This window comes from Daphnia pulex, chromosome 5 (assembly GCF_021134715.1).
Source record: "Daphnia pulex isolate KAP4 chromosome 5, ASM2113471v1".
NCBI classification, from domain to species: domain Eukaryota; kingdom Metazoa; phylum Arthropoda; class Branchiopoda; order Diplostraca; family Daphniidae; genus Daphnia; species Daphnia pulex.
The window spans coordinates 938008-951377 of NC_060021.1; the positions used below are offsets into that span (position 1 = coordinate 938008).

General features: G+C 31.9%; 1 protein-coding gene and 1 long non-coding RNA gene across 2 annotated transcripts; one reads left to right on the forward strand and one right to left on the reverse strand.

The window, feature by feature from the left end:
- Window positions 1-8776: 8776 nt before the first annotated feature.
- LOC124193714 lies at window positions 8777-9189 on the reverse strand. Its single transcript, XR_006874410.1, has 3 exons — window positions 9122-9189; window positions 8912-9040; window positions 8777-8852 (listed from the first exon to the last, which is right to left on the reverse strand). It is a non-coding gene; the product is annotated as an uncharacterized LOC124193714 (long non-coding RNA).
- A 1243-nt stretch (window positions 9190-10432) lies between these two features.
- LOC124193722 (ribokinase-like) lies at window positions 10433-12262 on the forward strand. The gene is made up of 6 exons (XM_046587689.1): window positions 10433-10671; window positions 10728-10860; window positions 10921-11212; window positions 11279-11370; window positions 11469-11663; window positions 11756-12262. The coding sequence occupies exons 1-6, from the start codon at window positions 10613-10615 to the stop codon at window positions 11930-11932; spliced, it is 948 nt and encodes a 315-aa protein (XP_046443645.1). The 5' UTR covers window positions 10433-10612; the 3' UTR covers window positions 11933-12262.
- Window positions 12263-13370: the final 1108 nt, after the last annotated feature.

Here is a 13370-nt window from a genome sequence, read left to right on the forward strand (position 1 = left end):
ACAACTTCAATTAATTTAAAATGACGATTCTGATTGTTTTAGAAATTTCAAGGGTTTCCCTGTAACAGGATATGTTAATCGATGTCCAATACACTATTTAAAGTCTTTAAAATCAATGAATCTTTTAAGACATCCATGATGGAAAAGAAATAGAAATAAGAGTTGATAGAAAATCTTCCAGGAACTGAAAACACAACTTCAATGAATTTGAAATGACGATATAAATTGTTTTACAAGTTTAAACAAATTTCTTGTTAGATGATATGTTAATTCGATGTCCAATACACTATTTAAAGTCTTTAAAATCAATAAATCTATTAAGACATCCATGATGGAAAAGAAATAGAAATAAGAGTTGATAGAAAATCTTCCAGGAACTGAAAACACAACTTCAATGAATTTGAAATGACAATGTAATTTGTTTTACAAGTTTAAACAAATTTCTTGTTAGATGATATGTTAATTCGATGTCCAATACACTATTTAAAGTCTTTAAAATCAATGAATCTTTTAAGACATCCATGATGGAAAAGAAATAGAAATAAGAGTTGATAGAAAATCTTCCAGGAACTGAAAACACAACTTCAATGAATTTGAAATGACGATATAAATTGTTTTACAAGTTTAAACAAATTTCTTGTTAGATGATATGTTAATTCGATGTCCAATACACTATTTAAAGTCTTTAAAATCAATGAATCTATTAAGACATCCACGATGAAAAAGAATAGAAATAAGAGTTGATAGAAAATATTTCAGGAACTGAAAATCACAACTTCAATTAATTTAAAATGACGATTCTGATTGTTTTACAAGTTTAAACAAATTTCTTGTTAGATGATATGTTAATTCGATGTCCAATACACTATTTAAAGTCTTTAAAATCAATGAATCTTTTAAGACATCCATGATGGAAAAGAAATAGAAATAAGAGTTGATAGAAAATCTTCCAGGAACTGAAAACACAACTTCAATGAATTTGAAATGACGATATAAATTGTTTTACAAGTTTAAACAAATTTCTTGTTAGATGATATGTTAATTCGATGTCCAATACACTATTTAAAGTCTTTAAAATCAATGAATCTTTTAAGACATCCATGATGGAAAAGAAATAGAAATAAGAGTTGATAGAAAATCTTCCAGGAACTGAAAACACAACTTCAATGAATTTGAAATGACGATATAAATTGTTTTACAAGTTTAAACAAATTTCTTGTTAGATGATATGTTAATTCGATGTCCAATACACTATTTAAAGTCTTTAAAATCAATAAATCTATTAAGACATCCATGATGGAAAAGAAATAGAAATAAGAGTTGATAGAAAATCTTCCAGGAACTGAAAACACAACTTCAATGAATTTGAAATGACAATGTAATTTGTTTTACAAGTTTAAACAAATTTCTTGTTAGATGATATGTTAATTCGATGTCCAATACACTATTTAAAGTCTTTAAAATCAATGAATCTTTTAAGACATCCATGATGGAAAAGAAATAGAAATAAGAGTTGATAGAAAATCTTCCAGGAACTGAAAACACAACTTCAATGAATTTGAAATGACGATATAAATTGTTTTACAAGTTTAAACAAATTTCTTGTTAGATGATATGTTAATTCGATGTCCAATACACTATTTAAAGTCTTTAAAATCAATGAATCTATTAAGAATGAATATCCATGATGAAAAAGAAATAGAAATAAGAATTGATAGAAAATCTTCCAGGAACTGAAAATCACAACTTCAATTAATTTAAAATGACGATTCTGATTGTTTTAGAAATTTCAAGGGTTTCCCTGTAACAGGATATGTTAATCGATGTCCAATACACTATTTAAAGTCTTTAAAATCAATGAATCTTTTAAGACATCCATGATGGAAAAGAAATAGAAATAAGAGTTGATAGAAAATCTTCCAGGAACTGAAAACACAACTTCAATGAATTTGAAATGACAATGTAATTTGTTTTACAAGTTTAAACAAATTTCTTGTTAGATGATATGTTAATTCGATGTCCAATACACTATTTAAAGTCTTTAAAATCAATGAATCTATTAAGAATGAATATCCATGATGAAAAAGAAATAGAAATAAGAATTGATAGAAAATCTTCCAGGAACTGAAAATCACAACTTCAATTAATTTAAAATGACGATTCTGATTGTTTTAGAAATTTCAAGGGTTTCCCTGTAACAGGATATGTTAATCGATGTCCAATACACTATTTAAAGTCTTTAAAATCAATGAATCTTTTAAGACATCCATGATGGAAAAGAAATAGAAATAAGAGTTGATAGAAAATCTTCCAGGAACTGAAAACACAACTTCAATGAATTTGAAATGACAATGTAATTTGTTTTACAAGTTTAAACAAATTTCTTGTTAGATGATATGTTAATTCGATGTCCAATACACTATTTAAAGTCTTTAAAATCAATGAATCTATTAAGAATGAATATCCATGATGAAAAAGAAATAGAAATAAGAATTGATAGAAAATCTTCCAGGAACTGAAAATCACAACTTCAATTAATTTAAAATGACGATTCTGATTGTTTTAGAAATTTCAAGGGTTTCCCTGTAACAGGATATGTTAATCGATGTCCAATACACTATTTAAAGTCTTTAAAATCAATGAATCTTTTAAGACATCCATGATGGAAAAGAAATAGAAATAAGAGTTGATAGAAAATCTTCCAGGAACTGAAAACACAACTTCAATGAATTTGAAATGACGATATAAATTGTTTTACAAGTTTAAACAAATTTCTTGTTAGATGATATGTTAATTCGATGTCCAATACACTATTTAAAGTCTTTAAAATCAATAAATCTATTAAGACATCCATGATGGAAAAGAAATAGAAATAAGAGTTGATAGAAAATCTTCCAGGAACTGAAAACACAACTTCAATGAATTTGAAATGACAATGTAATTTGTTTTACAAGTTTAAACAAATTTCTTGTTAGATGATATGTTAATTCGATGTCCAATACACTATTTAAAGTCTTTAAAATCAATGAATCTTTTAAGACATCCATGATGGAAAAGAAATAGAAATAAGAGTTGATAGAAAATCTTCCAGGAACTGAAAACACAACTTCAATGAATTTGAAATGACGATATAAATTGTTTTACAAGTTTAAACAAATTTCTTGTTAGATGATATGTTAATTCGATGTCCAATACACTATTTAAAGTCTTTAAAATCAATGAATCTATTAAGACATCCACGATGAAAAAGAATAGAAATAAGAGTTGATAGAAAATATTTCAGGAACTGAAAATCACAACTTCAATTAATTTAAAATGACGATTCTGATTGTTTTACAAATTTCAAGGGTTTCCCTGTAATAGGATATGTTAATCGATGTCCAATACACTATTTAAAGTCTTTAAAATCAATGAATCTTTTAAGACATCCATGATGGAAAAGAAATAGAAATAAGAGTTGATAGAAAATCTTCCAGGAACTGAAAACACAACTTCAATGAATTTGAAATGACGATATAAATTGTTTTACAAGTTTAAACAAATTTCTTGTTAGATGATATGTTAATTCGATGTCCAATACACTATTTAAAGTCTTTAAAATCAATAAATCTATTAAGACATCCATGATGGAAAAGAAATAGAAATAAGAGTTGATAGAAAATCTTCCAGGAACTGAAAACACAACTTCAATGAATTTGAAATGACAATGTAATTTGTTTTACAAGTTTAAACAAATTTCTTGTTAGATGATATGTTAATTCGATGTCCAATACACTATTTAAAGTCTTTAAAATCAATGAATCTTTTAAGACATCCATGATGGAAAAGAAATAGAAATAAGAGTTGATAGAAAATCTTCCAGGAACTGAAAACACAACTTCAATGAATTTGAAATGACAATGTAATTTGTTTTACAAGTTTAAACAAATTTCTTGTTAGATGATATGTTAATTCGATGTCCAATACACTATTTAAAGTCTTTAAAATCAATGAATCTTTTAAGACATCCATGATGGAAAAGAAATAGAAATAAGAGTTGATAGAAAATCTTCCAGGAACTGAAAACACAACTTCAATGAATTTGAAATGACGATATAAATTGTTTTACAAGTTTAACAAATTTCTTGTTAGATGATATGTTAATTCGATGTCCAATACACTATTTAAAGTCTTTAAAATCCATAAATCTATTAAGACATCCATGATGGAAAAGAAATAGAAATAAGAGTTGATAGAAAATCTTTCAGGAACTGAAAATCACAACTTCAATGAATTTAAAATGACGATTCTGATTGTTTTAGAAATTTCAAGGGTTTCCCTGTAACAGGATATGTTAATCGATGTCCAATACACTATTTAAAGTCTTTAAAATCAATGAATCTTTTAAGACATCCATGATGGAAAAGAAATAGAAATAAGAGTTGATAGAAAATCTTCCAGGAACTGAAAACACAACTTCAATGAATTTGAAATGACAATGTAATTTGTTTTACAAGTTTAAACAAATTTCTTGTTAGATGATATGTTAATTCGATGTCCAATACACTATTTAAAGTCTTTAAAATCAATGAATCTATTAAGACATCCACGATGAAAAAGAATAGAAATAAGAGTTGATAGAAAATCTTTCAGGAACTGAAAATCACAACTTCAATTAATTTAAAATGACGATTCTGATTGTTTTACAAATTTCAAGGGTTTCCCTGTAATAGGATATGTTAATCGATGTCCAATACACTATTTAAAGTCTTTAAAATCAATGAATCTTTTAAGACATCCATGATGGAAAAGAAATAGAAATAAGAGTTGATAGAAAATCTTCCAGGAACTGAAAACACAACTTCAATGAATTTGAAATGACGATGTAATTTGTTTTACAAGTTTAAACAAATTTCTTGTTAGATGATATGTTAATTCGATGTCCAATACACTATTTAAAGTCTTTAAAATCAATAAATCTATTAAGACATCCATGATGGAAAAGAAATAGAAATAAGAGTTGATAGAAAATCTTCCAGGAACTGAAAACACAACTTCAATGAATTTGAAATGACGATGTAATTTGTTTTACAAGTTTAAACAAATTTCTTGTTAGATGATATGTTAATTCGATGTCCAATACACTATTTAAAGTCTTTAAAATCAATAAATCTATTAAGACATCCATGATGGAAAAGAAATAGAAATAAGAGTTGATAGAAAATCTTCCAGGAACTGAAAACACAACTTCAATGAATTTGAAATGACGATGTAATTTGTTTTACAAGTTTAAACAAATTTCTTGTTAGATGATATGTAATTCGATGTCCAATACACTATTTAAAGTCTTTAAAATCAATGAATCTATTAAGACATCCATGATGAAAAAGAAATAGAAATAAGAATTGATAGAAAATCTTCCAGGAACTGAAAATCACAACTTCAATTAATTTAAAATGACGATTCTGATTGTTTTAGAAATTTCAAGGGTTTCCCTGTAACAGGATATGTTAATCGATGTCCAATACACTATTTAAAGTCTTTAAAATCAATGAATCTTTTAAGACATCCATGATGGAAAAGAAATAGAAATAAGAGTTGATAGAAAATCTTCCAGGAACTGAAAACACAACTTCAATGAATTTGAAATGACGATATAAATTGTTTTACAAGTTTAACAAATTTCTTGTTAGATGATATGTTAATTCGATGTCCAATACACTATTTAAAGTCTTTAAAATCCATAAATCTATTAAGACATCCATGATGGAAAAGAAATAGAAATAAGAGTTGATAGAAAATCTTTCAGGAACTGAAAATCACAACTTCAATGAATTTAAAATGACGATTCTGATTGTTTTACAAATTTCAAGGGTTTCCCTGTAATAGGATATGTTAATCGATGTCCAATACACTATTTCAAGTCTTTAAAATCAATGAATCTATTAAGACATCCACGATGGAAAAGAAATAGAAATAAGAGTTGATAGAAAATCTTCCAGGAACTGAAAACACAACTTCAATGAATTTGAAATGACGATGTAATTTGTTTTACAAGTTTAAACAAATTTCTTGTTAGATGATATGTTAATCGATGTCCAATACACTATTTAAAGTCTTTAAAATCAATGAATCTTTTAAGACATCCATGATGAAAAAGAAATAGAAATAAGAGTTGATAGAAAATCTTCCAGGAACTGAAAACACAACTTCAATGAATTTGAAATGACGATTCTGATTGTTTTACAAATTCAAAGGTTTTTCTTGTTACAGGATATGTTCAAGGGTGTCCAGTACACTATTTCAAGTCTTTAAAATCAATGAATCTATTAAGACATCCATGATGAAAAAGAAATAGAAATAAGAATTGATAGAAAATCTTCCAGGAACTGAAAATCACAACTTCAATTAATTTAAAATGACGATTCTGATTGTTTTAGAAATTTCAAGGGTTTCCCTGTAACAGGATATGTTAATCGATGTCCAATACACTATTTAAAGTCTTTAAAATCAATGAATCTTTTAAGACATCCATGATGGAAAAGAAATAGAAACAAGAGTTTATAGAAAATCTTCCAGGAACTGAAAACACAACTTCAATGAATTTGAAATGACGATGTAATTTGTTTTACAAGTTTAAACAAATTTCTTGTTAGATGATATGTTAATCGATGTCCAATACACTATTTAAAGTCTTTAAAATCAATGAATCTTTTAAGACATCCATGATGAAAAAGAAATAGAAATAAGAGTTGATAGAAAATCTTCCAGGAACTGAAAACACAACTTCAATGAATTTGAAATGACGATTCTGATTGTTTTACAAATTCAAAGGTTTTTCTTGTTACAGGATATGTTCAAGGGTGTCCAGTACACTATTTCAAGTCTTTAAAATCAATGAATCTTTTAAGAGATGCATGAAGGATAAGAAATAGAAATAAGGGTTGATAGAAAATCTTCCAGGAACTGAAAATCACCACTTCAATGAACAGGAAATGTTAATGGATATCCAATACACTATTTCAAGTCTTTAAAATCAATGAATCTATTAAGACATACATGAAGGAAAAGAAATAGAAATAAGGGTTGATAGAAAATCTTCCAGGAATTGAATATCACCACTTCAATAAATTTGAAATGACGATTCTGATTGTTTTACAAATTCAAAGAGTTTTCTTGTTACAGGATATGTTCATGGATGTCCAATACACTATTTCAAGTCTTTAAAATCAATAAATCTATTAAGACATGCATGAAGGAAAAGAAATAGAAATAAGGGTTGATAGAAAATCTTCCAGGAACTGAAAATCACCACTTCCATGAATTTGAAATGACGATTCTGATTTTTTTACAAATTCAAAAGGTTTCCTTGTTACAGGATATGTTAATTGATGTCCAATACATTATTATAAGTCTTAAAAATCAATGAATCTATTAAGACATACATGAAAGAAAAGAAATAGAAATAAGGGTTGATTGAAAATCTTCCAGGAACTGAAAATCACCACTTCAATGAATTTGAAATGACGATTCTGATTGTTTTAAAAATTCAAAGGGTTTCCTTGTTACAGGATATGTTAATGGATGTCCAATACACTATTTCAAGTCTTTAAAATCAATTAATCTATTAAGACATGCATGAAGGAAAAGAAATAGAAATAAGGGTTGCCTGTGCCTGTGCCTGAGCTTGAGCCTGAGCCTGAGCCTAAGCCTGTGCCTGAGCCTGATTCTGATCCTGAGCCAGATCCTGAGCCTGAGCCTGATCCTGATCCTGAGCCTGAGCCTGAACCTGAGCCTGAGCCTGAGCTTGAGCCTGAGCCTGAGCCTGAGCCTGAGCCTGAGCCTGAGCCTGAGCCTGAGCCTGAGCCTGAGCCTGAGCCTGAGCCTGAGCCTGAGCCTGAGCCTGAGCCTGAGCCTGAGCCTGAGCATTAGGCTTATCTTGAGCCTGAGCCTGAGCCTGAGCCTGAGCCTGATGTTGCTAAAATATTTGTTTCACTTGTTAGAACCATTTCTTTATTACAGGATATGTAAATCGATGTCCAATACACCATTTTGAGTCTTTTGAATAAATTTATTCATAAAACAATTCACGAAGAAATAGTTTTAGAAAAATGTTCATAGAAAATCTTCTAGGAACTTCGAAAAAACACTTTTATGAGATTGAAGTTGCTATAATATTTATTTCACTTGTTAAAACCATTTCTTAAACACAGGATGTGTAAATTGATGTCTAATACACCATTTCAAGTCTATTGAATCAATAAATTCATAGAGCAATTGATAAAGAAAAAAGTTTTAAGAAAAATGCAAAACTTAGCTAAGCATACCTGGCCTAAGCTCAGCCTGAGCCTGAGCCTGAGCCTGAGCCTGAGCCTGAGCCTGAGCTTGATGTTGCTAAAATATTTGTTTCACTTGTTAGAACTTGTGACAAGAATTTTGGCACTCAAAATTTATTTTCTTTTCTTCCTTTATAAACATTAAATTATTTATGAACATATTTGAAATAAATCCTTATTAAAGAGTTATTTCATCAAATATTTTTCACTTCCTACTTCACTCGAGCACTGGCATTGACATAGGTAGAGGGGAGCCTAAGCCAAGTGTTCAAGGCTAAGACGTTGAAGGGGTGGGGGGAGACGCGTTCAAGGCTGAGCCGCTGAAGGGGGGATCGAGTTAGGAGGGAAAATTGGCGAAGAAAACACGGAAATTTGTAAATTTTTTTTATTAACGGCATTTGTGAAGCGAAAATGATATTTGTAACAAATGCACTTTATAGTTAAGACCAAGGGGAATATGTCTACGAAATAATATGGGGAAAGCTTGATTAGAGACATGCTGCCCATCACTGTCATCCAACTGTACAGATTCACCATCTAAATTACAATAAAATATCCTTAGTCAATTATCGATAGAAATTCTGTAGATGGCTTACTTCCTCATCAATGGCAATTTGTACACAGCAAAAGTGAGTCGTACAAACTCTGTCCTGTGTTAACAATGGGGAAAGCTTGATTAGAGACATGCTGCCCATCACTGTCATCCAACTGTACAGATTCACCATCTAAATTACAATAAACTATCATTAGTCAACTATATTTAACAATAATTCGTTAAGTTTCTAAAAAAAATAGTTTAAACACACGAGACAAAGTCGGTTCAGTGCTTTTATGCTGCAGGACTTGACACATTTTCTCTAGATCATTTCTCTTACGTATCTCTTTCTTCAACATGGTTTAGCAAGACAATGTCATAAGACCTATTAATTGAACAATTGATTAATTCAACAAACGCACTTTTTGTAGACTTGCAAAAATGTATTACTACCATAACGTAGATTAACCGCCATTCGAACACGAACAACTCGGAACTTTGTTTCTGGAAGAACGCTCACTAATTCAGCGTTGCCGTTGATTTACTTTTTGTGTTTTGTAATGTTAACCATGTATTTTTGGGGCTTACAACTACCAAAATTTTGGGGTTTTGGTGAGAACAGCGGACTTCGTGCCAATAACCACGAAAATTTAGGCTACATACGAAAATTTCGGGGGCGTTCCGTTTTTTTCGTGGTTGGCAACCCCGAAAATTTAGTAACCGTTTTAACAGTGTGTCCGGCCCGCCTTGAGATTTGGTGGCCTCTTCTCTTGGCAAACGCCAATGTCTCCCAATGTCCCAATGGTGAATGGTACCATGGGACGGGTGCCCCGCGTTTTCTCATTTTGTATTCGTCTTCTCAACCATTCAATTGAACGATTGAATTAGTTATTGCGACTAAAAATAATCACCTTACATTTCTTTCTTCTGTTATCGATACAAACTATGAAGTAAAACGGTGCAGTGGGGAACCGCCCCAAATGCTCATGTTGCATTCGTCGCAACATTTCAATTCGGTTAGTATGATTAAAAATAAAAAAAATTATCAATACTTCATGTGTAACCCACAGCCAAAGCTAAATTCCTAAATTTTCAAAGACTGTGTCATCACACAATGTGTCAACCCCCAATTTAAATTAAACGCGCCGCTAGATGTCAGTAAGCGAAGGACTTATGTTGTACAGGCTAGTTTTCACGATCCGCTGAACGGATTGTGATTATTTTAGTATCAACTAGTCCGTCTCATAAAGCCTAACTTCACCTACCCACCACAGACAAGATTCAAGAAAGAATTTGCACGAAACCCGCAAAAAGACCAAAAACCCGCCCTAATAACACCCCCCAGGACCCTCTTGGAAGCCAAGAGGGAATAAAGGAGTACTTCTTATTCCTACTTCATGCCTTTCCTATCCCTAACACAGGCGCATCTGCTTCAGCACGCAGTGTTGCCAGATAAAACGGCTCAATAAAAAAGACCCTGAAGAGCCCTATAGAAACATTTATTATTAACCTTGAACAGAGCTATAGGGCTCTTCGGGATCTGTTTTATTTAGCCGATTTATCTGGCAACGCAGCATGGTTCGAGACTTTTTTGAGGGAAGAACGGGGAGAAGAGGGAGAATGGGACGAATGGGGGAGAAGAGGAAACGTGGGTCCCCTTTTTTTTTCGTACGCCCTCCTCCCTCCCACTCGTCCCATTAAAGGTCCCAGGTAAAGTGAAGCTGAAAAGTGCGACAAACTAATTTTAGACCTTTCAAAAGAAATGGAAAAACATTCAACCCAGGTTGTTGTTGTGGGCTCCTTCATGTCTGATGTTGTCACGTAACTTGAATTTTGTAAGTTGTGCTTGTTGAATTTGAATCCATTTTTTTTTACAGGTATGTAAACCGTTTGCCAAATGGAGGAGAAACAATTATTGGAAGCCAACTAGTTTTGTGCTGTGGTGGTAAAGGAGCAAATCAGTGTGTCACTGCTGCTCGTTTAGGTGCTAAAACATCTATGGTTGGAAAGGTATTGTGGACTGTTCCCAATGAAAAAAAGACATGGCTGATTATATTTTTATTTGAACAGTTAGGAAAAGATTCTTTTGGAGAAGAGCACTTGAAAACCATGACAACTGAGAGGGTAGACACAACTCACATAACTTTCACAGATGAAGCATTGACAGGTGTAGGTCAGCTGACTGTTTTACCCGATGGAAAAAATAGAGTGATCACCGTAAGCGGAGCTAATGCATACCTGACCGTCGACGATATTATATCCGCAAAGACGATGATTTCTACTGCCCAAGTGATGTTGTGTGAAAATCAAATTGAAAAGGAGACAGCGCTAGCTGCTCTTCAGATGGCGAATGATTTGGGAGGTATATTACTCTACATGTTTGCAAGGTGTATCGTTCAACATTAAAACGGTTGTGTTTTATTTGTAGTTCTAACAATACTGAATGCTGCACCTGCCTGTTCTGATTTGGATGCAAAGTTTTTTAAGCTCAGTGACATATTTTGTGTCAATGAAACTGAGGTAAAAGGAATGTTGAAGTTGATTATAATTTTCTCGCTTTTGAAATCGCGGCGACTTGTTTTTCTTGCTGTATGCTAAATGTAATTTTGATCCGACAGGCTGAAGTAACGAGTGGACTTCCAGTTCGATCTTTAGACGAAGCTGCTGCTTCAGCAAGGTGTTTGTTGGAGAAAGGTTGTAAGAATCACGTACTGATTACACTGGGAGATCAAGGCGCTGTTTTGCTGTCTAGACAAGATGCGAATAAACCTGTTCATATAAAGACGCCTAACGTGTCTGCGATTGACACCACTGTAATTACTATATTTTTAGTTGAATGCTATTTAATTAATAAGTCATAAAAAGTTTGATACAAATTATAGTTCATCTAACTTGTCTTGTGTAGGGAGCTGGAGACTGTTTTCTAGGAGCATTGGCGTTTTTCCTTGCAACGCGCCCGGAACTTTCTCTCGTTAAAGCAATAGAATATGCCTGTGTTGTATCTTCAGTGAGCGTACAACGTAATGGGACTCAACCTAGCTTCCCCAAATGGAATGAATTGTCTGAATTATTTCCTCTTTAATTATGGCGGGCATGGCATCTTTTTCAAAAATTATTTTGTGTTAATAAAAATGAAATAATTAATTAAGGAAAACGTTATTTGTTTTGTAGTTAACCCAGTAAACAATTATATACATCTAAAAATGTAACCGTAAATACAAAAATAAAAATATAAAAATGTTCCGGTTGCGATTTAAATTGTTTAAGTGTATTTCTTTGCATGGCTTAAATTGTACACATGGTTACCTTTTTTTATTTTAAGAAGAATCTTTAATCTTTTAATCTCAATTATAATGTTATTATAAATTCTTGTGAAATGTGTGAATGAATGGAATAAATGAATAAAGTTGAAGTTCCTTGTAGAAACATTTATTATTAAACTTGAATAACAATGAAAATATCCAAAAAATAAAAAAAACATATAGCAAACTTTGATCTTTTATTTGTGTTAATAAAGTGTAAAAGTAGCATTATGAGAGCGAAAAAAATTATCCTCCCCGACGGGGAATTGAACCCCGGTCTCCCGCGTGACAGGCGGGGATACTGACCACTATACTATCGAGGACTTGGCGAGTCCGAAAAGTTACTTCAAAACATTTTTCAAAATAAGGAAACTCTCCTTTGAATGGGCAGGAAAGAAAAATTTCGGGTGCCAGGACAACGAAGAGAAACCAACCGCTAGCACTCAGAACTCGACAGAATAATAAGAAACGATAAATATGGTATATGTCTAATGGAAGAAGATCTAAATCTTAAAAAACTCAAAAAGTAATCCTCCCCGACGGGGAATTGAACCCCGGTCTCCCGCGTGACAGGCGGGGATACTCACCACTATACTATCGAGGACTTGTCAAGTCCTAAATGTTACTTGAAAACATTTCTTCAACCTTTGACAGGGCAGGAAAGAAAAATATCGGGTGCCAGGACGACGAAGAGAAACCAACCACTAGCAATGAGAACTCGATAGAATAATAAGAGACGATTAACAGTGTATATGTCTATTAATAGCGGAATGCATATTGTATAAAAGTTCAAAAAAATATCCTCCCCGACGGGGAATTGAACCCCGGTCTCCCGCGTGACAGGCGGGGATACTCACCACTATACTATCGAGGATATTTATCTCAAAGAAAAATAAACAAAACATTTTTGAGTACAGTAGGAAGTTGAGATTATTAAAAATTCCAAGTCGTTTTAAATCGCTTCAAACAAAACAAATGATTTTTGTATTTTCCAATATTTTTCTATCGATCACATTTTTACTACATAAATGATTCTGCTAAAAAGAGCCAGTTGTCCGGTTACAGCCGGTTCCAAACCCTTATACTGCCTGGTTACAGCTAGGTCTTACAGTATCTAAAAAGCGTACTTGTGAAAGACGAATGCAAGGGCATAGTTGTATTATTACAAGCTGCAAGTCGTTCGCGCCACATTTCAGGAAAAATGTAAAGGTAATAGTA

What these genes read in the sequence shown, in the direction of transcription:
- LOC124193722 (XM_046587689.1), top strand. Translation starts at nt 10,613, where the DNA reads ATGGAAAAACATTCAACCCAGGTTGTTGTTGTGGGCTCCTTCATGTCT. An exon ending in TTCATGTCTGATGTTGTCAC is followed by an intron (nt 10,672 to 10,727) that starts GTAACTTGAATT and finishes TTTTTTTTACAG; the next exon opens with GTATGTAAACCGTTTGCCAA. An exon ending in AAACATCTATGGTTGGAAAG is followed by an intron (nt 10,861 to 10,920) that starts GTATTGTGGACT and finishes TTATTTGAACAG; the next exon opens with TTAGGAAAAGATTCTTTTGG.